This window comes from Hydra viridissima, unplaced genomic scaffold, assembly GCF_058129835.1.
Source record: "Hydra viridissima isolate aposymbiotic clone 2 unplaced genomic scaffold, HvirCarnegie_v1 scaffold_1, whole genome shotgun sequence".
NCBI classification, from domain to species: Eukaryota; Metazoa; Cnidaria; class Hydrozoa; order Anthoathecata; family Hydridae; genus Hydra; species Hydra viridissima.
In genome coordinates, this window is record NW_028324300.1 from 2,167,315 (window position 1) to 2,193,611 (window position 26,297).

At 28.7% G+C, this 26,297-nt stretch overlaps 1 protein-coding gene across 5 annotated transcripts; it reads left to right on the forward strand.

Moving 5' to 3' along the window:
* The first annotated feature begins 3,470 nt into the window (after positions 1-3,470).
* On the forward strand, positions 3,471-24,978 carry LOC145188120 (tetratricopeptide repeat protein 39C-like). Of its 5 annotated transcripts, none has more exons than XR_016453223.1 (16): positions 3,471-3,666; positions 3,873-3,921; positions 4,260-4,470; positions 6,264-6,373; positions 8,988-9,217; positions 9,518-9,588; positions 9,673-9,770; positions 21,474-21,567; positions 21,882-21,965; positions 22,109-22,161; positions 23,268-23,374; positions 23,580-23,703; positions 23,797-23,894; positions 23,975-24,079; positions 24,203-24,241; positions 24,346-24,978. XR_016453223.1 is itself a non-coding variant. In XM_090089998.1 (16 exons), the coding sequence occupies exons 1-16, from the start codon at positions 3,509-3,511 to the stop codon at positions 24,478-24,480; spliced, it is 1,737 nt and encodes a 578-aa protein (XP_089946124.1). In that variant the 5' UTR covers positions 3,471-3,508; the 3' UTR covers positions 24,481-24,978. The 5 variants fall into 5 exon arrangements, 3 of the variants coding, with proteins under 3 accessions (XP_089946124.1, XP_089946128.1, XP_089946143.1); XR_016453224.1 differs by having other exon boundaries at positions 8,991-9,217; XM_090089998.1 differs by having other exon boundaries at positions 21,882-21,936.
* The last annotated feature ends 1,319 nt before the right edge of the window (positions 24,979-26,297 follow it).

Sequence of the window (26,297 nt, forward strand, 5' to 3'; positions counted from 1 at the left end):
CCAAGGGAATTGCGATATTGAATATATTTGTATCTGAATGTTCAGCTTGGGAGGCTAGTCAGATTCTGACCAATACTAAGGTGTGTTCTTGAACAGTTGGTTAACAACTCGTAAAAGAAGATGGAGCTCTATTGGTGAGATCAAATTCAAAACAAGTTAAAAGTCTTTGGCAATAAACAAAAGTACTTTAGCTACAATGTTACTAATCTGGGTAGTACTTATTTTTGATCCAGCAGCTACAAACTCAATACTATGTTTAGCATCTTCTCTTTCAAACAGTAAATGAGTTGTTGCTTTTTTTCCAAATTTTTGAAATAAGCTATGTTGTGTTCTATTGCTGTGACTTTCACAGAAATTCTAACATTTGATATTGTGAAAAATTCCTATCAAAAGAGGCCTCTGAAATTTTGTTCCTTAACTTTTGGAGATCCTTTTGACAGTGTGACCACAAATTCCCCTTGGAACCCTTTTGTTGTTTAAATCCAAATCTTTTTGTAGCAGATTGTTCACTATTTTCTCATAAAATTTTTCAAAAATTATCGCAATTTTTATTTTTTATTGCTTTTTGAATTAATGAAGCAAAAAGAGATTTAAAAAAATCTGAGTCTAAATTTTTAAATTATAAATCATATAAAAGTGGGAAATGGAGGACCAACTTTCCCTTCGATATTTAAATTTTAGACCACTCATAAACATTATAACTAAAAATGTTTCTGAAGTTTCATGTTGATTTCAAAATTTTCTTTTACTTAAGTTGTTTCTAACCTTTAAAATAGTAAGCATCAAAATAGTATTCATCTTTGTTAAATATTCATTAAATAACAGAAAGCTGTTATTTAACAAACTTTTAACAAAGATGAAGATCATATACTTTGCTTATAAAATTTTTAGTAAAAATCTTAAAAATTGAGCATCTTCTAAACGATGTTAAAAGGTTTTCAAATTTTAGTTTTGATCCATTGAATATGTATATTTATACCCAAAATATGTATAACTATACCCAAAAGGGGTTTTCTCGGGCCTCGCCGTTAACTCTAACCGTGATTTTTTTAAAGATATGGATAAGTCTCCTATCTTTAAGTCACATTAAACATTCAACAAACACCTAAAAAATATGCAAATAACAAATTTGATTAGTTGTTATCATTTTGTATCACAAAAACAAGAAGCCAAAAATAAAAAAAAACCTTAAATAAAAAGTTTATGGTATTTTTGAGTTATACCGTGATAACTTTGCGTTTGTGAAATTTTTATCCTTACAGCTTAAAGAGTTTGTGAGAAGTTTTGGGTTAATTTTTGAGTAAAAAAAAAAAGTTTCTTAAAACTGCTTATGTTCTTGGGATTGCCTCGTAGAACCATTAACTTCTGAGAAGTATGAACTCTTCAAAGACTTCGTTTTTTGTTTCTAAATACCCAATAATTTTTGGTTGATTGACTTTCACAATTCTCTCCGAGGTCTTGACTTTAATTCTTGATTCGCATACTTCAATGCCTTCGTATTTAGAAACATACCTTTTTATAGTCTTTGCAAAATTTTTTAACATTTTACTTTATTTTTCAACTTTCTTTAACAGGGAAATTATTTCTTGCCTTTGTCATGAATTTTTTTGTATGTTAATATGATCTTTTCAGTGTCTTAAAAAATCTAAACCTTCCTTTGGTGTCATTTGTTGTCGTCCTGTGTTAAATTTATGAATATACGGCGAGAATCTTTTTAATTTTCTGCTATGTAAAAAATGAGTTTTGCCAATGTAAAGTTCCAGTCATTTTATGTTTTCCTTCTTACAATCAATAAGACTTTTTCCACTGAATCGATGCTTGAATTATCGTCTTTATCTGACGTTTGAAACGTTCACTCAAATCAACAACTTTTTTTGGTCGTCCAGGTTTAGACGCTGATGTTGATGGTTCTGGGAATTCAGATGATGCCAATTCTTCTGTACTTTTTTGCAGTTTAAATCCACCATTCAACTTTTTCCATGTTTAAACCTTTTTTTACTTTTTTTACTTTCCATTGGAGATCATACAGTATTTTTATTTTTTTAGCTATATTGATCACGTGACATTTTTGTACCTGAGAAACAATAGAAAAAAAAGGCAACTTTTCTAACTGCGACTTTAGGTATATGCATCACATGACATGTTTGTACCCATAGCCGCCTAGAGAAGTTTTGGGCCCTGGGGAAGGTTTCTTAACGGGCCCTCATTATGATCAGTTATATACCCAGGACCACTAGAAGTGTGCTTAGTTCACTGAAAATTAAAAATGAAAATTAATTAAATTTTTTAAAAGTCAAAACTATTTAAATCTCTTAAAAGTTATTTTAAAAAATTGTTTGTACACCAACGGGGCCCTAGGAATCTTCCCCGTCCACCCCCCTCCCCTCTCGGCGGCCATGTTTGTAACTGGTACCAAAAAAATCACCCCGAATTGAAACCAAAAGGTTTTCTCAAAAAACATAAATTGTATGATATTTTAAAACTTAATATACAATTTATCCATGAAAATATTACAGTGCAACTTTTCATACTTAAATAGTTACCTTGAAAATTTAATGTCTTGAAAAAGTGAAAAAACGTGCAACTGAATTTTTGGCCGGAGTTGCTAGACATGTTATATATTCAATTGTGCTCCTATTAAACTTTTAAAAATTATATCAATTAGACTTTTGTAAACAAGTTTTTAAATCTCTAACAAAAAACGAAATTGACGGCAAACTTCTATTTCATCGGGGAATTCGAAAGAAACGCCGGAGAGATAGTATTTTTTGAAATTGTATATTCAAAGCTAAGTTTAACTGCTTTTCTAAAATAAGTCTTCAAGAGAATTTTAACGATTTTTTTTCGAAAGTTTTGACTTCTTCACTAAATATCTCCAAAACGGTATAACTTAAGACATTCGTATTTTGGATTTTTATCTTATGTGTTCTTGATAAAACTCAGTCAAATGTAGAAAATTTAATTGTGTTTTTTTTGATTTTAGACCACCTGACCAACTAACTTTAGCCGCGACACTTTGAGAGCGTTTTGCTCAATTTTTGACCAAACGACTCGCGGCAAAAAAAGAGAAGGGAAAAATTGTGAAACACGTGTATTTTGCAGAATAAGTTGTTGAATAGATGAAACCTGGAGCTCCCTGCGAAGCCAAAGCTTCCGCTTCCTCCTCCCTTTCCTTACCCAAAATATAATTCCACCCTTTAATATATCTTTTTTTCCCTATGAAGTAGGGAATTTCTATTGGATAATAGAGTTTTCTGTGCAACTAACCTCTAGGAAGCTTACTTTTTAACATAACTAATTGACATAAATGCATAGAGAAATAAGCTATAAAAAGACCTAAACTTAAAGAACAAACATAAATAACTTAATTTACTTCATAAACTACATTTTAAAATTACTAACCTCTGATAATAATCATATACATATGAGTAGTAAATATTCTAGCAGATTTGTATAATATATACTTATAACACTATATTTCTAGTGATATGATACAAAAATAAACAATATGAATGAAGCAGAAAATGACTTGAAATATGACAGTAATACTAGTAACATTCCATTGCCACCTGGTGTTGATGCACATTGGCTTGCTCGTGAAGGAATTCATATTTTGTTAAACAATGGAGGTGTAAACCATGCTCAAAAACTATTTCAGAAATACAAGTTTGTGATTTTATTTATTCTTCCTAAAAAGAATCTTTAAAGAAGGCTCACATAGCTCTGATACTTTAAGGCTTTTTTTATTATTACTGGGTGCGTCTTATTTTAAATTGAATAAAATTTTTTAATTTAAGAAATTTTCAAAGTAAAAAATTATCAAAAAATGTGCTTGCTTTGTTGCACTTTTGTTTACATGGTTATTCACTTAGAAAAGGAAGTGTGGTTTTATCTGCTGCTGCAAGCCTAATTGATTTCATTGTGAGTTGTTGTTGTTGTTTTTTTTTTACTATAGGCTTAACAAACAGAATGTTTTCTATTGAAAACACTAAGTTTCTTTTGGATGAATTTTTGCTAAAGGCTTCCCTTTTGAAGCAAGTGGTTTTTTTTAAATCAAGTTTTATCAAATTTTATCAACTTTCTGTATGTGTTTCAAAGCCTTAGGGGTGGAATTCAGTAAAGATATTAAAAAATTTCTTTAGTTCTTTAAGAAAAATTTTTTTTCAGAAATCTGTTTGTTACAACTATTTTAATAAAAAATTTAAAAAAATTTCTACCTAACAAGTTATCTACGCAATGTTTTATTTTTTCTTATTAAGGCAGCTGCAATGTCTTTTGAAGACGAAAAGATGGAGATTGCCCAGCAAAGTTTAAAAAATACCATAAAAGTTTGTGACATAGACAGTTGTTTTGAAGGACTACTTAATAAACGACCTTCACAAATGTGGAGCACAGCAGAGCGAATTGAGAGAATGATTATCTGGGCTGATTGTGAACTGTTTTTAGCATTTTTAATGTTTTTGAAGCAAAGTAAGTTTTTTAAAATTTTTTATAAAGTGAAGGAATTGGGGATAGGGGAGGTTGCAGTTTTAGGTGGTATTTTAAGAACTACAAAAAGTAAGAAAACGTAAGTTTTATGCTTAATTACAACCTTCAGCCGCATTATACAGAGTGTGTCAAAAGTCACTTTATCATTTAAAGATAAAATAACTTTTTTACTTTCTATTTATAATTTTTTTTTTTTAACATTTTGATGCAAAGATGTTGAAGATTCTCAAATGACTACTGTTTTCCTTTTCATAAAAGTAGGCTTTTTCTATAGTACTCTTCATAACTGCTTGTTAAGTGACTTATTCAAGTTTCCTAAATAATATTGTCCTTTAGTTCATGAATTAAAAAAATATTCAAGTATACAAATATTCCTTGTTTCAAAGGAATCTAAGGCTGTCTTTAGTTCTGCAACTTTTTCAATTATTCAGTTCAGCAATTGTTCTTGGCTTGTTGATAAATACTCAGTGTTTCAAATACTGTTTTTATCAATACTCTACCATACACATTCAATATTTTTCTGTGATCAATCTGGGTGTGGTCTTTAATTCGATGGGAAATCCTGAATGAAACCCTTCTGTTGAAAATGTTAAATGAGGGCCAATATTACTGGTTTTAAAGGAGGATTTCTTTCATTAAAATGTCACTTGTATATTCTCTGGGTCAGAACAATGGTTTGCTGTTTTACAAGTTAAATTCAATAAGTGTTATACATTATTCTGTTATTAGCTGATAACAGAAGAAATTTAATTAATTTTACTATAACCCATAATTTATAGACCCATAATTTTTTCTTGAATTTATGTGTTTTTTTAAAATCTAAAAAAAAAAAAAAAATAAAATAAAAAAATAAAAAAATAAAAAAATTGTACATAAGCGAAAAATTCTGTGAAAAAAAAAACAATAAAGATTTAGGCCACTAATAGTTATAGGTTTAAACTAATAGTTACAGGTTTAAAAATTATGCTCAATTCCTAATTTAGATTGTGCTTGTGCAATTTGTTGCAACCAACATTAGAAAAGCTCTCACTCTCTTGTATTCATAGCTGTTATTATGTATCTTATTGCTTCAAATTATCGAGTGTATCTTATTGCTTCAAATTATCGAGTGTATTTTATTGCTTCAAATTATCGAGTGTATCTTATTGCTTCAAATCATCAAGTGTATCTTATTGCTTCAAATCATTGAGTGTGAACAAAGTTTTAAATACTATTCTGGTTAACAAATACTGTGAACTCTTCAAGTCATTGGTATTCTATATGCCATCCATTCTTTCCTTTGTCAAACCTCTCAAATTTGTTAAACATGCTTCACAAACTAAATAAATGATTCAATTTCTTTGCCTAGTCATCAATTTCTTAGCCTGGTCTCTTAAAGTAAAAAAAATTTTAATTCCAAATCATATCAGAAATATTTCTGTTTCAGCAAAGTATATGAACCTCATGTAAAATAAACATGATTGCAATCTTTCAAACATTTTTTTATTAATAAGCTATATTAGTAACTGAGATTTCAATAACACAAAATTGACATAAAATTGATAAAAGCTTGTAAATGTCTTGTATCTGCTTAAACAGCAAAACAAAGTTAAAAATGATGTTTCCAACAATAACTATCAATAAGTTTTTTTATGATAAAATGACCTTTTTTTCAATTAGACCATCACTGTTATAATTGCTATTTTTTTTCTGTTATAATTGTTATTTATTGTTATAAATTGCTGAATAAGTATATTTGGTAAATTTTTGAATAGTTCAAATCTCTTAATTTTTAGATGTTGTTGATTTTCTTAAAGCTGGTTTCCACATGAGAAGAGCATGGAAAATGTATGAAAAATGTTGTGTTGAGTTGTATGGTTGTGATATGAATACAAAAAGCTCTAAAGTAAGTTTGATTACAAACACTTTACATTTGTTGATGAAAGGTTCAATAAAAGTTTCCAAATCATATGAAAATATCCAAAAATTATACAGCAGTTTTAAAGTGAAAGTTTCTAACAGACCTTAAACCAAGTCTTCCGTTTTTCTTATGTCGCTAAATTTACCATTTTACTGATATCATAGATCTGGTTGTTTTTTCCTCGTACATATCAAGTTAAAAAAAAACTTTTTTAATTTTACAATTATTCTATTTTGTTTTAATGATTTTGCTTTAACATAGCATGATATCTAATGGCCATTTATCAATTATCTCTTTAATTTAATATTTTATAATTGAGGTCCAAAAATTTGAGCACCCCTGAAAATGCTTTTTAGTTAAATTATCTAATTATGTTATGTTATTATGTTAAATTATGTTACTATTTTAATACCATATTTTGCAAACTCACAATAAAAGATTGTAACAACTTTCTCTTTAACAGTCTTTTGACTCTTTGTTGTCAGCATGATGGTTTGCCATAAAAATACATACATGTTCAATATTTCGTTGGTAACTCTTTGTCTTAAGAGCAGTGGTGATACACAATGGCATGCTACATGTAAGTTTTGCTATGCAGTAAATATTTCTGTTGCCCAAACTTGTTTAAACTGCTTTTTCAAGTTTGGCTTAGAGGTTGGATTGTGGACTGCAGCTTTGTGTTTCATTCCAGCAGTTTTTGATAAAATATTGAGATCTGGTAAGTTCAAAAGCCAGTTACTATTATTGCACTCCAAATCATAAATAAGGGTGGATTTTTTACAGTTTCCAAGGTTACAGTTTATTTTGGATTTAAACAAACACCTGAAGGTTGTTTTACATAATTTAAACCTGATCCATCTACTTGAGAAAATCTAATCTTACCTGAAAACATTACCTGATTACCTAATCAGCTGGTTTCCACATTATTTCCTTGCAGACATTATGTGCACTAATTTCTAATTTCTGTAGTAAGTGGTTCTTTAATTGGACATTGCACTAGAAGGTTAAAGATGTTTGATAGAGATTGTCTTACAGAACTAGGACTCATGTCAATGCTCTGATTTTGTAAATTTTAAAATAAATATAATTTTCTCAATTTCTTTCCATTTTTTTTTTATTAAATGTTGAACTAATTCAATTATACTTAATCAAAAAAAGGAATTCAATGGAAATGTGGGAGGGAGGAATTTTGGTCAAAAATTGGTCTTAAACCTATATTAGATTTATAGAGATACTCCTTTAATGACTACATCTTCAGATCTAAAAAAATATAAAGAAAATAGTTTCCAATTATTTGCATTAACACTTTAAAATATATTTTACAATAGTTTAAACCCAAGGTAGGCTTTCATTTTTGTCATAACATTTTAAAAATATACGAGTTTACTAGTGCCAACTTAGTATTTAGTACTTTTTGATATAAATTGTTTTATCTGATATAATGTTAGTTAAAAAAAACAGCAATATTTCTGAATTTTAGTCATTTTCTAAGGTATTACATGTAAAAAAAACTTTTTTGCCATAATCTATGAAAGCAACATTCAGATTTCTATAACCTGCAGTTCAAGTATGTTTTTATATACAATTACAGCATTAACTCTGCTTCTACACTGATATTTATTCATGTATATATAGTTAAAAATGAGTTTAATGTATTGTCTTTTGTTGTACCTCTTTTTTTGCAACAAAATTGTGTCTTTTAAACATCTAGCATAATTTCTGAACCCATCATACTTTTAAAATTATTTTTTTTCAATGAACTGGGAATTTGTTGGGCTTTCAATAACAACTTACTGATATGCATTTGGGTAACATTGATTTTTGAACCATCTCTGCTGTTTGGCCTACTGTGTCAGCCAGAAGTGCTTTTCTACATGTCTCTAATGAGATAAAGGCATACAAGAATAGCCATTATATCAAAAGTTGAAATAGTAGTGTTTCGTAGGAGTGCTCAAAATATTTGCTTATCTTGTTTTGTATCAATACAATTAATAATGTTCTTCCTGTTCATCTGACCATCATTGCATGTGAATATACCCACCATTAGTTTCTAAAATGAAAAATCTTTGTAATTCATACTAAAAATTCTTGCTCATTACATTAACATATTTGATAAACAAACAATATGATTTTTTAAATATTTTTTAAATAAATATATTTTGTAAAAATATTAGAAATTTAATTGTTTCTATATTTTTCTTAAATAAACTATATTTAAATAAATTGTAACAATTTAATTAAAAGCTATTCAAATTTATTCCAACTCTATTTTAATTAAATAGAAATAAACATTTTGCTCAAAATGTTTTAATTATTTTTACAACACTATTTAATAACAATATTTAACAACAATATTTATTTACACTATTTAAAAGCAATATTTAATAGCAATATTTAATAGCAATATTTAATAGCAATATTTAATAACAATATATAGGTGTAAATTAATTGTAGTATATGCAAACACAGTTGTAGTTGCAGTGCTTTCTCAAAAAAAAAACAACTTAAAGTCATTTTTTTCTGAATAAAAAGTTTTTTATACCTTTGTTTAATTAGAGTATATTCCTTGTTTATATTATCTTTTTTTAATTTTTTTTAGAAGAATGCTTCTTCTTCTACTCCATGTTCTGTTTTGTCGATTGAAGAAGCCAAACTACTTACTGCATCGTTTTCATTTGGTTATGGTCTTGTACAGATTGCACTGTCAGTTGTTCCTGCAACACTTCTGAAATTTTGTGAAATAATTGGATTTCATGTTAACAAAGAAGTGGGTTTAAGTTCATTGATGATTTCAAGCAATAGTAATGATATGAAATCTCCTATTGCAAGGTTGTTTTTTTTTGTACTATTATATAATGTTTTAAAAATCTTGATAAAATATACACCAGTTTATATATATATATATATATATATATATATATATATATATATATATATATATATATATATATATATATATATATATATATATATATATATATATATATATATATATGAATTATATGTCAAGATTCTACAGTATATATATTCTCTATGTAAAGAAAATTTTTTAATTCCCTTCATTATGTAGAGATTCTACAACAAGAATATCTGACTTAATAAATCCTGGTTCTAAACTTAATTTCCTAGATTGACATTATTATGGTATCATACAGTTGTTTGTCCATTTTGTAATGTTGAGGGAGAAAGCCTAGAGAAAGGTCTGTGTTATTTTTTATTGGAAAATTTTTATACTCACTTTTTTTAGGAACAGAAGAACCTATTTTAATCTTTTTATTCTAAAGGTCTACACGAAGCAGCAGAAGTGTTAAAAGGTTCTGAAGAAGAATTTCCGAACTCTACAGTTTTCATTTATTTCAGAGCTCTTCTGTGTAGACTAAGGGTAAGTCAATTTGATAATAACTATCTTTTTACTTTTAGTAAAACAAGGTTGAAACTGTGTAAAAAAAAAAAAAAGAACGAAAAATTTGAAAGTAGAAAAGCTACTTAAAATAGCACTCATCAATTTTTTTTAAAACTAAATAAGAGGCTTTCAAACCTTTCATGTCTCTGAACAGTGTTTTTATTTTTATAATCTTTTGTTTAATGATTGCCCAGTACTTTTGTTTAATGATTGCAGAGGTCTGTTATCCTTTGATTTAATAATGGTAAAAGACATTTTAGTGAGCACTCTTTAACATATACAGTTAAGTGCATTTTATTTTATGAGAAATTTATCTGAAATTAATGTGCATGTAAATACACGTGCAATTTTGTTTACATTATTCCCAATGAGATATGTTTATACATTCATAAACAGCACATCAACTTGTATGAACTTTTTTTATGACCAAATGGGTTCATCAAAAAGTTTTATTTAGTTTTTTCTAAATGTTAAAAAAATGGACAGAAAAAAAACATTTCTCTGTTGATTAACATAATATTTTTGTTAGATGAAGAATGGTGGATTTTCATATATTAAAAAAAAAAAGAAAAAAAAATAGAAATAGCAAATACAATTCAGTGTTGATTGGGAATGTTATAAGTGCAAATAAATATCAAGATAAAGAAGAAAAAGAGGCTAGACAAGCTTTACATCGAGTTAAGAAAAAAAACCTTTTTGTGTCAACATCCCAAATTTTAGTGGAAACTGAAGCAAAATGGTTACAATAGACGATACAAAGATGATTTGAGAAACAAGATTTAAAAATTCATTCACCTTGCAAAGTGCCATTATTAAGAAAAAAACATTTGCAAGGTTGTGTAAAGTTTGCTAAAGAACATTTAAATTGGGATGGAGATGTAAAAAGATTGTTTAGTGATAAAAGCAAGTTTATGTTGGTAACGATGGTAACAATTGGAAAAGAGTTGTTAGACATCCCACAAATCAAGCTTTTAACCCATAATGCACTGAAAAGAAAAAAAACATTGGTGGTGGAGAAATATCTTAGCTGTTTTTCATGGTATAGTGCAGATCCCATTTTTCAAATAGATAAAATTATGACTAAGGATGTTTACATAAACATATTAAAAAATATTATGTTGCCTAATACAGAATGGAAAATGGTGTTGTTGTGGACATTTCAGCACAATAATGATCCAAAACACACGACCCTAGACACACCAGTTTGGCTCCAGACAAATAATATCAGTCCTTTTGAAAGGTGTCCTCGAATGATCAAATCAATGCCCAACTAATGCAAGTTAAATTTGCATTGATAAATTTATAAAAATACATGCCTGTTTTTTTTGTGTGTATTTATTTTTTTTGCACATCTATTTCAGGTAAGTTTTCCATAAAAGTTTAAATATAATATTTTTATGTAATTTTTTAAAAATTTGGAAACAAAAACTGTTTTTTTATTGCTTAAAAAGTAACTAATTATTTGTAACTAATTATAATCAATACTTTAAAAAACAGTATTAATATATAGATTTTATTTTGAAAAATTTAGAGGTATGGTAAGTGGATTTATTTTTTTGCACTTAACTGTATTTGACCAGTAAGTGTGGACTCACACATAAAATGCTTATTTTTTGCTACAACTGCAAATGGCTTTCCAAATCGAGGAAATTTTTAGCAAGCTTATCATGCTTTCTGTTTATTTTTGTTAATTAGAAATATAAAAGACAGTCCCAGGAATTTGTTCATGACTATGAAACTTAATGTAAGTGTAATTGTTCAATAATACAGAAACTTTTAGAAATAAAAGTATCATAGAACTTTCTGCAGCGGTTTCTTGCACTTTTTTTTTTAATTCAGAATGGTGACGCCTTTTTTTAAATTCAGAATGGTGACACCTTTTTGCATTTTGAAAGAATGAAAATATTTATTTCAAACTTTTGCAACAGAACTATGAGAAAATCTGTATTTTTTTGTGTGGTCTCTAAATGAAAGGTCTGGATAAAATCATTTACAAGTTTTATAAGTTTTTTTTTTTTATCTATAAAACCCTCCTCTTTATCTATAAAACCCTCCTATTCTTCCACCACTGATCATTTTTCATTTGATTTTCCATTGATCATTTTGTTTAAGAGAAACATTGATTAAGACAACTAATTTATGTTATAATAAAAATTATGTAGGAATGCATTTGCAACTCTTTTGCAATTTGAATTGAAGCTTCTATTAAGATATTCTAAATATTTGTTCATAGTTTTTTCTCTTATGTTTTTTTTTTTTTGTTTTTAAACAAAATTTTAAATTAAAGAGAAAACTGAAACTTTTTGAAATCACAAAAATTTTTTTTGAAATCATAAAATTTTGTAAACAAAACAAACACAATTAAAAATTCATTAACACAACAATTAAAGAGAAAAGGAATTTTATTATTTCACATTTATTTCAAACGAATCCTGCATCGAAAGAACTCATCATCTTTTGAGACGATCCACGAATCAATCCAATTTTTTACTTCATTGTAAGAACCAAAATGCTGATCAGCCAGGCAGTGTTGCGCCACAAGGAGGCGAGCATTGTCATGCAGCAAAATCACTTTAGTGCCTGTCTCAAATGCATCAGTTGAGTTCGATATTGTTTGCCAGTAATGGTTTCACTAGGTTTTAGCAGCTTGTACTACACTACACTGAGCTGGTCCCACCAAATAGAGAGAATAACCTTGAAGCCATGAATATTGGGTCTAGCTGTCAATGTGGAAGCATGGCTGGGCAAACCCCATGATTTTCTGCGTTTGGGATTATCATAGTAAACCAATTTTTTGTCCCCAGTCACAACACGGTGCAGAAATCCCTTCCATTGTTGCCTTTGAAGCAGTTGTTCACAAGAAAAAATTGCCGTTCAATCCCAGTGGGAAAAAAGACGTCGAAAAGACGTCTTTAAAAGTCTTATTTACGATGTCTTTAAGGCGTCTTTTTTTAGTCGATTATGCAAATCTAAAAGACATCTTTTTTCGACATCAAAAAGACGTCTTTTTTTGTCTTTATCTCGTCATGAAAAGACATGAAAAATGCGTCTTTAAGACGCCTTTTTTTAGTCGATTATGCAAATCTAAAAGACATCTTTTTTCGACATCGAAAAGACATCTTTTTTATGTCTTTATCTTGTCATGAAAAGACATAAATATGCATCTTTAAGACATCTTTGTTAATCGATTATGCACATCTAAAAAAGTTTTTTTTCTCGGCGTCGGAAAGACTTGAATGCTGAGAAAAAAACCTCTTTTAGAAGTCAATATAAAAGAGGAAGCATTTTCTTCATCTTTTATAGGTTTAAACATAAGAGAATTATTTATAAATAAAACAGCAGTATTGTTCAACAGAATATATTAATTTAAGAGTCATCAGCAGATTCATCCCCAGATTCATCATTATTTTCACCTTCCTCTTTCTCCTCTGTTTCTTGAGCTTTCTCCTCTGTTTCTTGGCGTTGTTGCTTACGCAACCCCCCGATTTGGTCAGGGGCGTTCTTCAGCTTTCTCTGAATAAAATTAATTATTTCACGTCGAGAACTCTTTTTAAACGAGCTGGCTACGACTTCTAAAAAATGAGTAAACATGAAAAACAGTCACTTGTTTTAATGTAATATGAAATAGCAAATGAAATTTTATCAGCTGTGTGAAACACATAGGACTTACCGACTATTAATTCAAAAAGGGCTGATCCTTTCAACCCCCTCTTGTTTCCAACACGGTCCTTTCTTTTTGTCCCCGCTAAGTTAAATTGGGACAGGAGTCCAACGGTAAACAGTCTAAAAATATAAAAAATGAGTATGCCAAAGAAATTTATTATTATCAAAATGACTGTACAACGATGTATTATATTATGTAGTACTTAAACCAAACTTTGCACCTCTCAGATTTACTATGAAAGAGAAGTTATCGAAAACAGATATTGATATTTTTCCTGTCTTCTATGACGCGACTTTTTAATTTAATTTCGCTGAAATTAAGTGTTGCAGACCCATAACAATTTAAAAATCCGTTATTGACTAAAGACTATCAATAACGAAAAGATAATTCAGCTAATACACATTAACAGTTGTTATTCATTTAAACTGGATAAAAGTATTATTCAAATCTCTATTTTAGCCTGAAACATTATGATGCTTTACTTAACATAAAATTATAAAAACAGGCAATATCATTAGCAACACAGATGAAACACACATAAACAAAAATGAAGACTAGAAAAATGCAATGATGTTTAGCTATAAGAAAGTGTACCTTTCCAGTATCATTTTTACTTGGTCTTTTGTATCTAAACCACGGACTTGACGTAAAGATTTTCTCTGTAAGGCAACACAATAATAAATACCATGGTAACGCTGTTTAAAAACAGCTTTCTGGTTATAGCGAGGTTCTCTTACCTTACTTATAAAATTTTAATACTAAAATGACAAGACATTGGAAAATGCATAACTTTTCAATCTTGTTTGAATATCAAAAAACTAGACATAAAAAAAACAAAACAAATACCATGATTGGACGTTTCTGTTCGTCTAACAGCTCTCTTTCTAAGGCATTGAAATCTTCCATCGTTGCCATCATTTTTATTGCTTGGCTATCCTTTTCTTCTGTTGGCCAACGACAATTAACAATATTTTCTTTTATCTCCCACAAGAGACCAAGTGACAGTTTTTGGTATTCTGAAACCGATTAAGATAAAAAATCTTGCGCAATTAATAATTCTTGTAGAAGCCTTGATTTTTTTTTGAAAAATTCCAAAGTCCTCCTATCTAGCATTTAAAATAAGAGACCTATTCAACACATTTTACACAGGAATAATTTTTGAAATGCTTTTAATTTGCAAAGTTCAACTAAATAAGAATTCCATTGAATTCCTGTGAATAAAAAAGAAGAGTCAAAAAATAAATATTAAATCTAAAAAATTAGACCTTAAAACAACCTTACCACCATCGCTTAAAGGAAACCGTAGCTTCTCAAAGGGATCTAAAAATGATTATATGCAGATTTACAGATATATTATCAAACAATTTCTAGTTATTTCAAGCTTTCTATGCAGCATAGTAATATACTTTAAATAAAGAAATATTAAGATATATCATTCGGTTTGCTGCTAACAATCATTATATCCAAAGTATGCATCCTTTAACGTAGTGCTTATTTTATTAATCTGAATTGTTCACATTGTTTAACTTAAACACACATCTTATATAAAAGCACTACCCTCATGTCCTACAGCTGCAACATGGTTAGATGCGATACACTAAAACTTAAGTCATTTAGCAGTGTTGTTCTTGGCTTTTGGTGTACATATATATATATATATATATATATATATATATATATATATATATATATATATATATATATATATATATATATATATATATATATATATATATAAAATATATTTATATATATTTTTAAAAATGTAATAGCGACATGAAAGCATACCTTTTTTTGAAATTGGGTCAATTGGAAATACAGCTGTACCTGAGAAAAGAATATTAGCAGCAGATCGATCAAAACATTATACTCAGAAACATCTATTTTTTATCAACAAAAAAAAAATTTAAATCATCTTACAATGGTTAAGTTAAGCGATCGCAAATTATAAAACTATCTAGTTAATTATAATTTATCTACATTTTATCTAGATAAAAAATCTAGAATTATAAAATATCTATTCTTCAAAGTTTCATTTGTTAGCTAGTTCAACTAACAAATTAAAGCCTCTTCCATAAATTCATGGTTTTCCATAAACTGAAACTTTGAAGACCAGAAATTTTTACAAATATTGTAATTTGCGATCTCTTAATTCAACCCTTGTCTTATATTAAGGTCAATCAGTCGAAAATAAAAAATTGACTAAAGTAAGAAGTATTTCTGAATGACATAAAATATACAAAACAACATGATGAGCCTAGTTTACAGCAAACAAATCACATTGTAAATGGTTTCAAAGAAACATGGAATTTAACAAGACAAACCGCCAGACATGCAAGCCAATGATTCTTCTGTTGATGGCATAGTACTTTCATATTCAGAATCTAAATACAACATTTATACATCTTTAAATTTCACACATTATAGAAAAGGGATGTATGTCCATTTTTGCCAAAAATGAGAAATTTGTACAGTAAAAACTATGGAATAATATCCATGTTATCTTAAAGTATTATGCTTCGAATATTTATAATTAATGAGTTATTAATAATTTTAAAAAAAGTGTATAAGTCATTGTGTTGAAAACCATTATAGAGAAGAGACATATTGGACAATACAATTTTTTTTTTTTGCATTTTGGAGATACAACCCTTTTCTAAAACAGGTGCGAAATACAAAAAACATTTAATGGATTTCTACATATTTGCATTAAACATTAAATGTTTCTGAGCTTACCATTAAGCTGACCTGATGCTACAAGGCTCAATTGCGGTCTTTTACAAGAAGATGATGATTCACAACCTTAAAAAAAAGCACAAATTTTGAATCTAAAAAAAACATTTTTACTGTGATGAGTAAATCAACCAAATAGATAATGATTATATAACTGATTATATAACTGATAGATATGATTAGATTATTGTGTTTTGCATAACAAAATTTGACTTACTAATAGTAGAATGTGGACGCTTTGGGGTAGACGACCATAATCTTGAGCTATTCTTCTGGATCCATGTTGGTTGTGTTTTCTCTGAATTTAGTTTTTTAAAACTTAATTTAAAGTAATTGATAAAGTTACTATAAAAAGTCTTTGTTCTACCATGATTAAATACTATATTGTGAGACTTTGCAAGAGAAATATGCATTTATTAATTACTTATATTAACAAAATGATTTAAAATTAAACGCACCTTTATCTGAAACGGAAGATGAAGAAAAGTCAATTTTTTCTGAAAACAACTTTGGTGGGACTGGCAAACTAGAGCACAGTTTTGCAGATGATTCTAAAGATAAATCTTTTGTCATTATGTGCATTTTTTACTTGCTTTGTTAATGACAGACAACAGGTAACAAGGAAATAACAACTTTAACATAAAAGATAAAGAGCCAATCTTTTATCTTAACAATTTCATCATTTAACTAAATACAAACATCAAAAATATTCAGATCATTTAAAAACATTGAAAATAAAAAAAAAATTGCAAGCTTACTCAATGCTTCTTCTTTTCTATTGTCTGTTTCGCTGGCACTTGAACACGTAAATACAGACAGATATTGTTCACAGGTTTCTTTTTCGTCTGGAAATAAATATTTTAATTTAATATGTAATAAATAAGGTGACCATATTTGAAAAATACCAGACTCCTACAAGGAATAAACTTGGTATGTATAAATACAAATGGTATTTAAATCAGGCCCATAGCCTGATTTAAATACCTTTTCTTTAAAGGGGGTGGACTTTTTCGAGAGGTGCCAAAAATAAAATTAAGATAAAGGCGCCCAAGGGCAATTTTTTTTATTCCTTCTATATTCATCTATTTTTTGATATGATTTTACATCAATTTAATAAATGTATGGTCACCTTAGAAATAAACAATGTTCTTCAAAAACAACATATTAAAAAATTAGGTGACATATCAAATGTTTGTTAAGTCTAACTACATACGTATTTCAACCTTGCTTATGTGTTAAAACCCAAAATGAAACTGCAAAACTTTTTAAAACACTTACCTGCTACTAACTTAATTGAGACTAGATCATACTGATACCATAGCTCTTTGTTTGGTGGAGAATTTTTGTACTTCAGTACATTTATGCCTTGTGGCCAATACAATTTTTTCTCTGCTTTGTCTAACCATCTTACTGGCACCACTCCATCCACTTTTTGCTTCTTCCCATTAACATTTTCTAGCCAAACAGCTGCAGCCCATCCATTTTTAAACTCCATTTAAGCAAAATGTTTTAAGTATACAAAAGCACTGTATTTAAAATCGATGGTAAATTAAATCTTCAATGAAGTCAATGAAATTTCAATAAAAAAAAAAAAAAAACAGAAAAAAAACAACAACAATGTAATAAGAATAGATTTTTAAGTGAAAAGTTTAAAGATAAACAAGTTGTCAAAGATACATTTAACATAAAGATGTATATAAATATATATATATATATATATATATATTATACATACCGGATCATCCCAGATAAGGGTACTGGGCTTACAATTCTTTGGTAAGCCTTTTTTAGACTGATAATTGGGTGAGCATATATCCGGGTGTATAATAATTTGTGTCAAAATAAGTTTACAAGTTTTTATTTTTTTCAAGTGTACATGAAAGATGTGACAAAAATTTTGTCTATTTTATTTTTAAGAAACAATTATATAAACATTTATAGTCTTTCTTTGTTGAGTTTACAGTCTTATCCCCTTTATTGTCTGTTTCCCTAATATATCCAGTTAATGGTTTTTGTGATTGATGTATTTTAATATATAGTGCATATATCAAAGGGCTTATATCCATAATATAATATGAGTTTGGATTTAGGGGACATTTATCAGGGATAATATGATATGTATACTTTGTTATTTATGCAAATAATCTAAAAATCATGTTTATTATATAGTCAAATATTGCATTTAGCGTTCTTTATTATGCAACAATGGAAAAATTGCATGACCATTTTCAAATGGTAATACAGCAGCTTTTTTAATCAACTCATCGGCTTTCAAAAGCACATCTTCTGCCTTTCTGTTCAAAAGATCTCGAACAAAACCAATTCCTAGATTTCTTGAATCAAGAGGTGTGTTGTATAAACACTCTAAGTCCCTTCTCCTGAAGACACCACATTTATAAGTGCATTTGTCATTTTTTTCCTTCACAAAACACAATTTCCCACTTTCAAGGATGAACCATGAATCTCTGAACCTTTTACAGACTTTGTACTTTTTTCCACTCTCAATTAAAATTCTTGGTGAAGCCAATCTACAACAAACTTGAGCAATTGGATTGTGAGCACTTTTAATGCATCTTTTGATTTGCTGTAAAAAATTCTCAAAAGGAAATGCGGACAATTGATTCAAGGAGCAATTAAAATTTTTGACATCATCAGCAAGATGAATGAGAGAGTGAACATTATAAACTGAGAAGGTCTCTCCGAAGACATGCTTTGCATTTGCTACAAATGCAAAGTAAGATATTATACTGAGTAAGATATCTAGCATAATCTAAAATATGGTTTCGCTTGCCATCATCATCAGTTAAAAGTATTGACATTGCAACGTGTAAAACTAGAAAAATGTCATAAACCTTTTTAGGCACAGTTTTTTTCAACACAAGGGGACCAGTATACAAAAGGAATTGTCTAAATTCAGTGGCTTTCCAGTAGCTGAGCTCATCAAGGGATCGAGGTTGTCTTGCAAAATCAGAGGGAAGCTTTTGACTCAACATAGACAAGCCTGAAGATATTGATTCTTTTGTAGCTGCAGGGAGTCTGCAAATCCTCGGTCCATTAATCAAAAAAGTTAATATTCGTTTCATGACTCCAAGACACACCAAGTGCATGTAGTCTAAAACAAATTGACTAATGCAGCAAACCATTCCAATAAATGGAGATTTTCCAATTTGGTGACCACTTTCAAGATACTCTAAATTGTCAAAATCCACTGAAACTCTCAAAGAAAAGAGATCATCACTGTTAAAAACAACCCTACCTAACCAATTTCCTTTTACCAAACATCGCTCACAGGATTCATAACCAGTGTGGCCAACAATACATTTCAAAAACGATCGTGCTGGCGCATCACAGACAAATGCCTTGACCACAATTTGGTGTGTAGCTATGCTTGATACTATACCATGTTCAGAAAGAGTTTCAAGTTCTTCCAAAAATTCTTGGAGAAATTCCTGCACCGGGGTTGGTTTTTTTGTTCCATAAAACAAAGCAACAATAAACACTGTTTTCCTAATAAGGCATAAGATAGTCCAAAATGATGTTTTTCTAGAATTAAACACAGGTAGTGCATCAATGTTAAAACTGATTTCCAAGGTTTGTTTTTCTAATTCACACTCTACAAACTTTAATAAAGAATTTTTAAGACCAAGATAAATATACTCGCCACCACACCTTTTTTGAATTTTAAAGTCAGATACATTGTTGTTACACAAACCACGATAAGATTTAGGGAGTTCTGGATGGCTATTTTCCCTTAATAGCTTAAGAAGATCTTCTACAAATTGTCTGGAAACATTGTGTTTTTGAACAAGGTTAGAAAAATCATTTTGGAAAGATTTGTCTTCCTTGTCTGCACAGCTTTCTTCACTACTACTACTATCCAATGGATATGCAGAAAAAGAAGTCTCATCAAAATCAAAATCTGTTTCATGAACCACAGAACAAGATTGGGTATCATTTAAAATAGATTCATTTAGAAAGGAATCTACATAAGTAGTGTTATTTCTAGGCAACAATGATCCCATGTTTTCATAATCAAAAGGAGCTTTTTTGAGAATAGACGACACAGCTTTGTTTTTTTGCCTATAATGCTTGAAATACTGACTTTCCATGCTAATATAGATAAAATAACTAAAAGCAGAAATATCCCTGCCATTTATATATATATATATATATATATATATATATATATATTTATATATATATAATGTATTATATATAAACATTATATAATGTATATGTTATTACATAAATTATAAAATAAAACCTCATACCAAAAATAGAAATTGTCGTGTAATTCTGGTTAAAGAACTGCACTTCTTAAAAGCAATTCGCGCGCATTTCTTTAAAGAAAAAATTAGATTCTTAAAAAAAAAATTTTTTAAAGTCATCAATGTAAAAGACGTCTTTTCTACATCTTGAGAAAGACGTACAATCGATTTACGTCTTTTCGACCTCTTTTTTAAAGACGTCTTTTTAAAAGACGTCTTTTCCACGTCTTTATTTAGGCTATTTATAAAAAGACATAACAAGTCATAAAAAAGACGTCTTTTATTCGTCTTAAGATATCTTTTTTCCCACTGGGATGTCTCTCAATTTCCTTGCTTCTGAAACATTCCTAGGGCTTTGAAGTGCTTTGTTGTCAACTTGTCATCTTTGTTGAAATCACTGTTCTTGAAGCGTTGAAACCATTCATGACACATTCTTTCACTATTAGCTGCCTCACCATATATATGTGAGAGCATTTGATGAGCCTCAGGCGTAGATTTCTTTGAATTGAATGCATAGAGTAAAACTTCCTGCAAATGACAAGAATTTGGTTCGTAAACTCACATTTTAAAGCGATTAAAAATATATGAAGCTAGTAGAATATAACTTATATTTGGAAATGTTGCTTTTGACTGACATATAAAGTTATCAAATGACACTATAGATCCGACAGTTCTATTTACCAAGTGTCTCTAACGACATCTATCAAAAAATGGCGGAAGCAAAGTTATATACCTAATATATATATATTTTTTATTTATGATATAATTTTTTTACTTTATATTTATAATATTATTTTTTTAGTTTTTATTTCTTATTTACTTTACCTTTTATTTACAGTATTATTATTTTTGCTTTTTATTATTATTACTATTTTTTTGCTTTTTATTTACATTATTATTATTTTAATTTTTTATTTTCAATATTATTTTACTTTTTATTTATAACATTGTTTCACTTTTTATTTTTTATTGAAGAATTTTCATTCTGTATATTTTTTTTACATTTACTTCATGTAGGGTAATCTTGAAGAATCTCTCAACTTACTAACAAGAACTGTGTCTACAAACACTGACCAAAAAGAAATTGCACTTTTATGCTATTACGATAAAGGTAAACTTCTTTTTTTAGCTTATTTTTTTAAAATCTTGTTTGATATTTCTTGATGCTTGTTTCTGTTATCTTTTCATGCCAAAAAGTATTTATTTACAATTATTTGTATTTCATCTTTTGAATTTGAGGAGGATATTTGTTAATGTAAAAAGAATGTTATGATATAAACCACAAGCAAGTTAGTTATATTTTTGAATTTTGTTAAATCATGATGATTATGTTCGTGTTTTCCTAGAGAAAGTATGAAATAATTTGAAAAATACTTAATTGCTTTATTCTACTAGGCACTTATTTGATAACCTTCTTCTTTTCAGGTTGGTGTCATTTGCTTAAAATGGAATGGAAAGAATCGATCATTTGCTTCTCAAAGTAATCAAGCATAATATCAAATTTAAATTGTAATTGTTGCTTTTAATTGTTGTCAAAACTAAACTTTTCATTCTGAAATTTCTAAACATTATTTCCATTCTGCAATTTTCTAAACATTATATTTTAGTTAATTTGCAAAATCAATTTGATAGTATATTGTATGTTTTTTTAGATTGCAAAGTGAATCCAAGTGGTCTGAGGCTTATTACACTTACCTACTTGCTGGTCTGGTTTGATCTCCTATAATTTTTACTTATTTTTTATTACTTGGGTTATGTAAATAAATAAGTTATAATGTAATAATAGTATAAGCAATATCTGTTATGCAATGAAGAAATCAGCTGAAGAAGTAAACTTCTGTCAGAATTTTAACATTTAAAAAGATAAGAAACTTCTATTCTCTATGAAGTCACTTGATTAGCCAAACTATGTTGGGATCTCGATAATTTATACATATAAATAGATATTCTTTAAATTTCATAAAGTGTCTACTGAACAGTTAGTGAAGTGAAATATGCGCTTAACTTTGTTGGAAATACTTGATTAACCATAATTAGGTAATGTAGAGTACTGAAATCACTATTTCAAAGTACGCTGCACTATTTTGTACATTATGCACCCACATGAACCTGAAATAGTCCAAGTTGAACCCAAGTAGTCTGAAACTTAATGGACTTATCACAATTTATGCTGTATAAGAGTGACCGTTAGTTTTTCAATTAACTTAGACAACATAAGGTTGTATAAGACCAGTTCAAAATAACACAAAAAAATTTAAATTCTTTCCATCGAGTAATAAAAAAACAACACAGAAAAGATTTGAGCACATTTAACGAATATTTAGAGGTTGCAACAGGGTCTTAAAGCTAGCTTTTCTTGTGTCTTTATAAATATAATGTAATAATTGAATATATATTTTTGATACTTTGATATATATATATATGCATCCTCAAGGTAGCAACTGCTACTGAAGTTTTACATTTAAAACTTTTATTTGATTGAATAAGCAAAAGAAAATATTTTTACTCTAAGTTTCGATAAAAAGAGAAAAAAATGGCTGCATTTAAAATATTGCTATTTAAAAATTTAAATGGCAATAACTGGTGATTGCATTTAAGTTTTTAATAGTTGTACACAGCATTTTGTTGTTTGACTGATAGATGTAAATAAGAATATATAACATATACAACAAGCCTAAATATCACTCAAGGTTTTTAATGTCAAGATTTGTTAAGATGATGTTGATTATAAGGAGGAGGAGGATGACAAATATGACAGTTTCGATGGTGATGTGGATTATTGATAATAGCGATTTTTCTCTCGTTGTTTAGTTACTTCTGGAGCATTGCATCAGCTTGATGAAGCATACATATTATTAAAATCTGTTCCTAAAAAAATTGTTCGTAAAACTCAACTTGAAATTTACCTTACAAGAAAGGTTAGTTATCTAAAAAAAAAAAACAACTCATTTTGTCAGTTTAAAAAAAAAAACTTTTGAATATTTTTATCTTCCGAAGCTTGAATAACCGGTTTTTTTCTTAAGAACACAAAACTTAAAAAGTTTTGTGTTCTTTTTTCGAATCTTTTTTCGAATCTTTTTTCGAATCTTTTTTCGAATCTTTTTTCGAATCTTTTAAATTTAGTGTCAGTTGTACAAAAAAACACCTCCTGCACAAATGGAGTATGTAATACTAATATTGGAATTGCTATATTTATGGAATTCTTTCCCTCAATGTACTGAACATGGATTACGAGCAATCTTAACGGGTAACCACGATATTTTTCTAGTTTGTGCCTTTATTTTTATCATAATTAGTTTTTTCAGGGTCAATTTTTTTATTACTAAACTTTCTTTTAAAGAACTTAGAAAATATGAGCTTGGTCACATGTCCCCCATAAAAACCCTGATGATGGGAGCTATTCATAGCAAACTGTGTGAAAATGAATCCGCCTTAACGGTAGTTGCTAAAATTCTTGTTGAAATTTGCGTTTTATTTGCATTCATGTTCACACGATAGTTTTTTTTCCCGTGATATAGTTGCTTGAACAAGCGAGCATTCAAACCAAGACGAAACCAATAGATGCTCATGTAATACCCTACGCGATGTATGAAATGGCAATGATTTATGCCAAAGACGAAAGAGTAAGTATTTTTGAAACGCTCTTCGTTTGTTATTGTTTTTATTTATAACTTTTTTGTTACTAAATACAAAGTTCAATAAAGTTATACAATGAATTTAAATTCATGGGTTGCTTTTATTTAAAGACCTGGCAACTGAGCAAGGACATGTTATGTAAAGTGAAGGTAAAAAATCTTTTCGCAAAAAATTTATTTCTTTTTTGTTTTATTATTTTCCTCTTTAGAGCTTTTTAAGTTGTTTCTGTTTATCTTTATTCTTTCTCTTAAAGGACACCTTCAAAAACTATGACTTTGAGAATAGACTTTTATTTCGTATTCACGCTGCCCTAAACAGCTTAGAAGACAAAGAAATGCTGAGACTTGCTAAGCTAAAACTTACTCCGCCTAAAATTGATGGACTTTAGTTGTTTCTTAAGCGTTTTATATTTTATCTTGGCGCAAGTTATATTTGTGGCTAAAAAACAGTGTTCCGTTGCTTTTTATGTCCTTAGCTGCTGTTTTTAGCTATGGTTTTCTTAACCCTCTTGCATGAGTTTTTCCCAGTAGCACAGCCACACGAGGAATGACATCAGAGATGAAGTGTAAATTACTTAAAAGCTAATTAAACTTTGCTACTCAACTTCAAGTCTCGTTTGGCTGCACCATTTGTACTTACACTAGTTTTCTTAACCCATTATGGTTTTTATTTAATCGAGTCGAATGGTTTTACATGTATCTAACATACATAAATTACAAAATTGAAAAAAGTTACATCAATTTCACCATTCATTTCAAATGTTCAACCATTTCATAATTTTCTAGTAAAATTTCAGATATTTGTTATAATTTTCTACGCTATATAATTTATGACATTGTAGATAGAAGAATATCTTCCTTTTTTGAAAAAAATGGTTGTGAACCGAGCGACTGGTTACCCTTAGTTAAGAGTTGCACAACAAGCAACAGGCTGCTTATATTTTATTTTTATTCTTTAACAATAAACCAACTCGGAGCGATAAAAATGTCTACAGCTCTACCTTAACAATGACTCGGGCCGATAAAAAATGTCCACAGCGGGAAATCTAGCGATTAACTTAAACACGTTTTAAAACTAAGAACGAGTATTTTTATGTTGTTCGAGGTAATAATGGTATTAAAAAAATAATTGCAAAAAAAGTTTTAAATTTTGTTCTTAACTGAAACATATAGTAATTTTTGGATTCTAATCATGTCTCGAAAGATGAATAAACATATGACCATGTCTCTAATGATGAATAGAAACATGACGTCTCTAATGATGAATAGACACATGATCGTGTTTCTAATAATGGTAAGATGCATGATCTTGTTTTTAATGATAGATAATGTCTCTAAAGATAAATAAACAGATGTCTCCAATGATGTATTAACACATGATCATATCTCGAAAGATGAATTTAAAAAAGTTTAGTTATGACCATTACTGTTAGTTTGCTTACGAGACCGTGAAACATTTGAACCATAAGTTTTTTTCAAAAAAAAAAAATGAAATGGTCTTATTTTGTTTATCTTTTTTTTTTTTTTGAAAAAATAAACAGAAAGACGCAATCTTAAGCTTTTATCTCGATGTTTTTAAAGTCTGTAGCAGTCTGAAATATAAATAATTTTAGCCTCAATATATATTTAAGGAAAATCTTTCTTTTACTCGATTGCATGTTTTTGCAGTGAATACAACGTTATAGGTTGTAACAGGAAAAAAAGCATTGAATTTATTGCCATTAACTTCTCTCACAGCTTTGACGATTTAGAAAAAGATGGCTAGCTATATTTAACAAACGCAATGAGCACGAACTTTAATTGCTTAACATATTTGTGTATCGCAACATCGTATTTGTTGGTGTTGAATTTAGTGATAAATTTTTCAACGCTCGACAATCATACTTCTAGGCATTTTTTTTTTTTTTTTTCATAATTAAAAGTTCATCCAACTGTTATGTAACTGTTCTGGGTTTGTTACCGAGGTCTGCTACTTCATCATAAATCTTATCAGTTAAATTAGCAAACATGTAATCTCCAAAAAACAAAGATCGAATACTTGAATCTGTGAATAGTCCATTAAGGGGCAAGATGTTTCAATAAAACACTAAGTTCCTTGTTAAACTGTTTTTTGTAGTGTTAGTAATCAAATCAAAGAAAAATAATCAGAATCATCAATTAATCTATCATAAAAAGCTCTATAGACTTCCTCAACCCAAAATCTAAT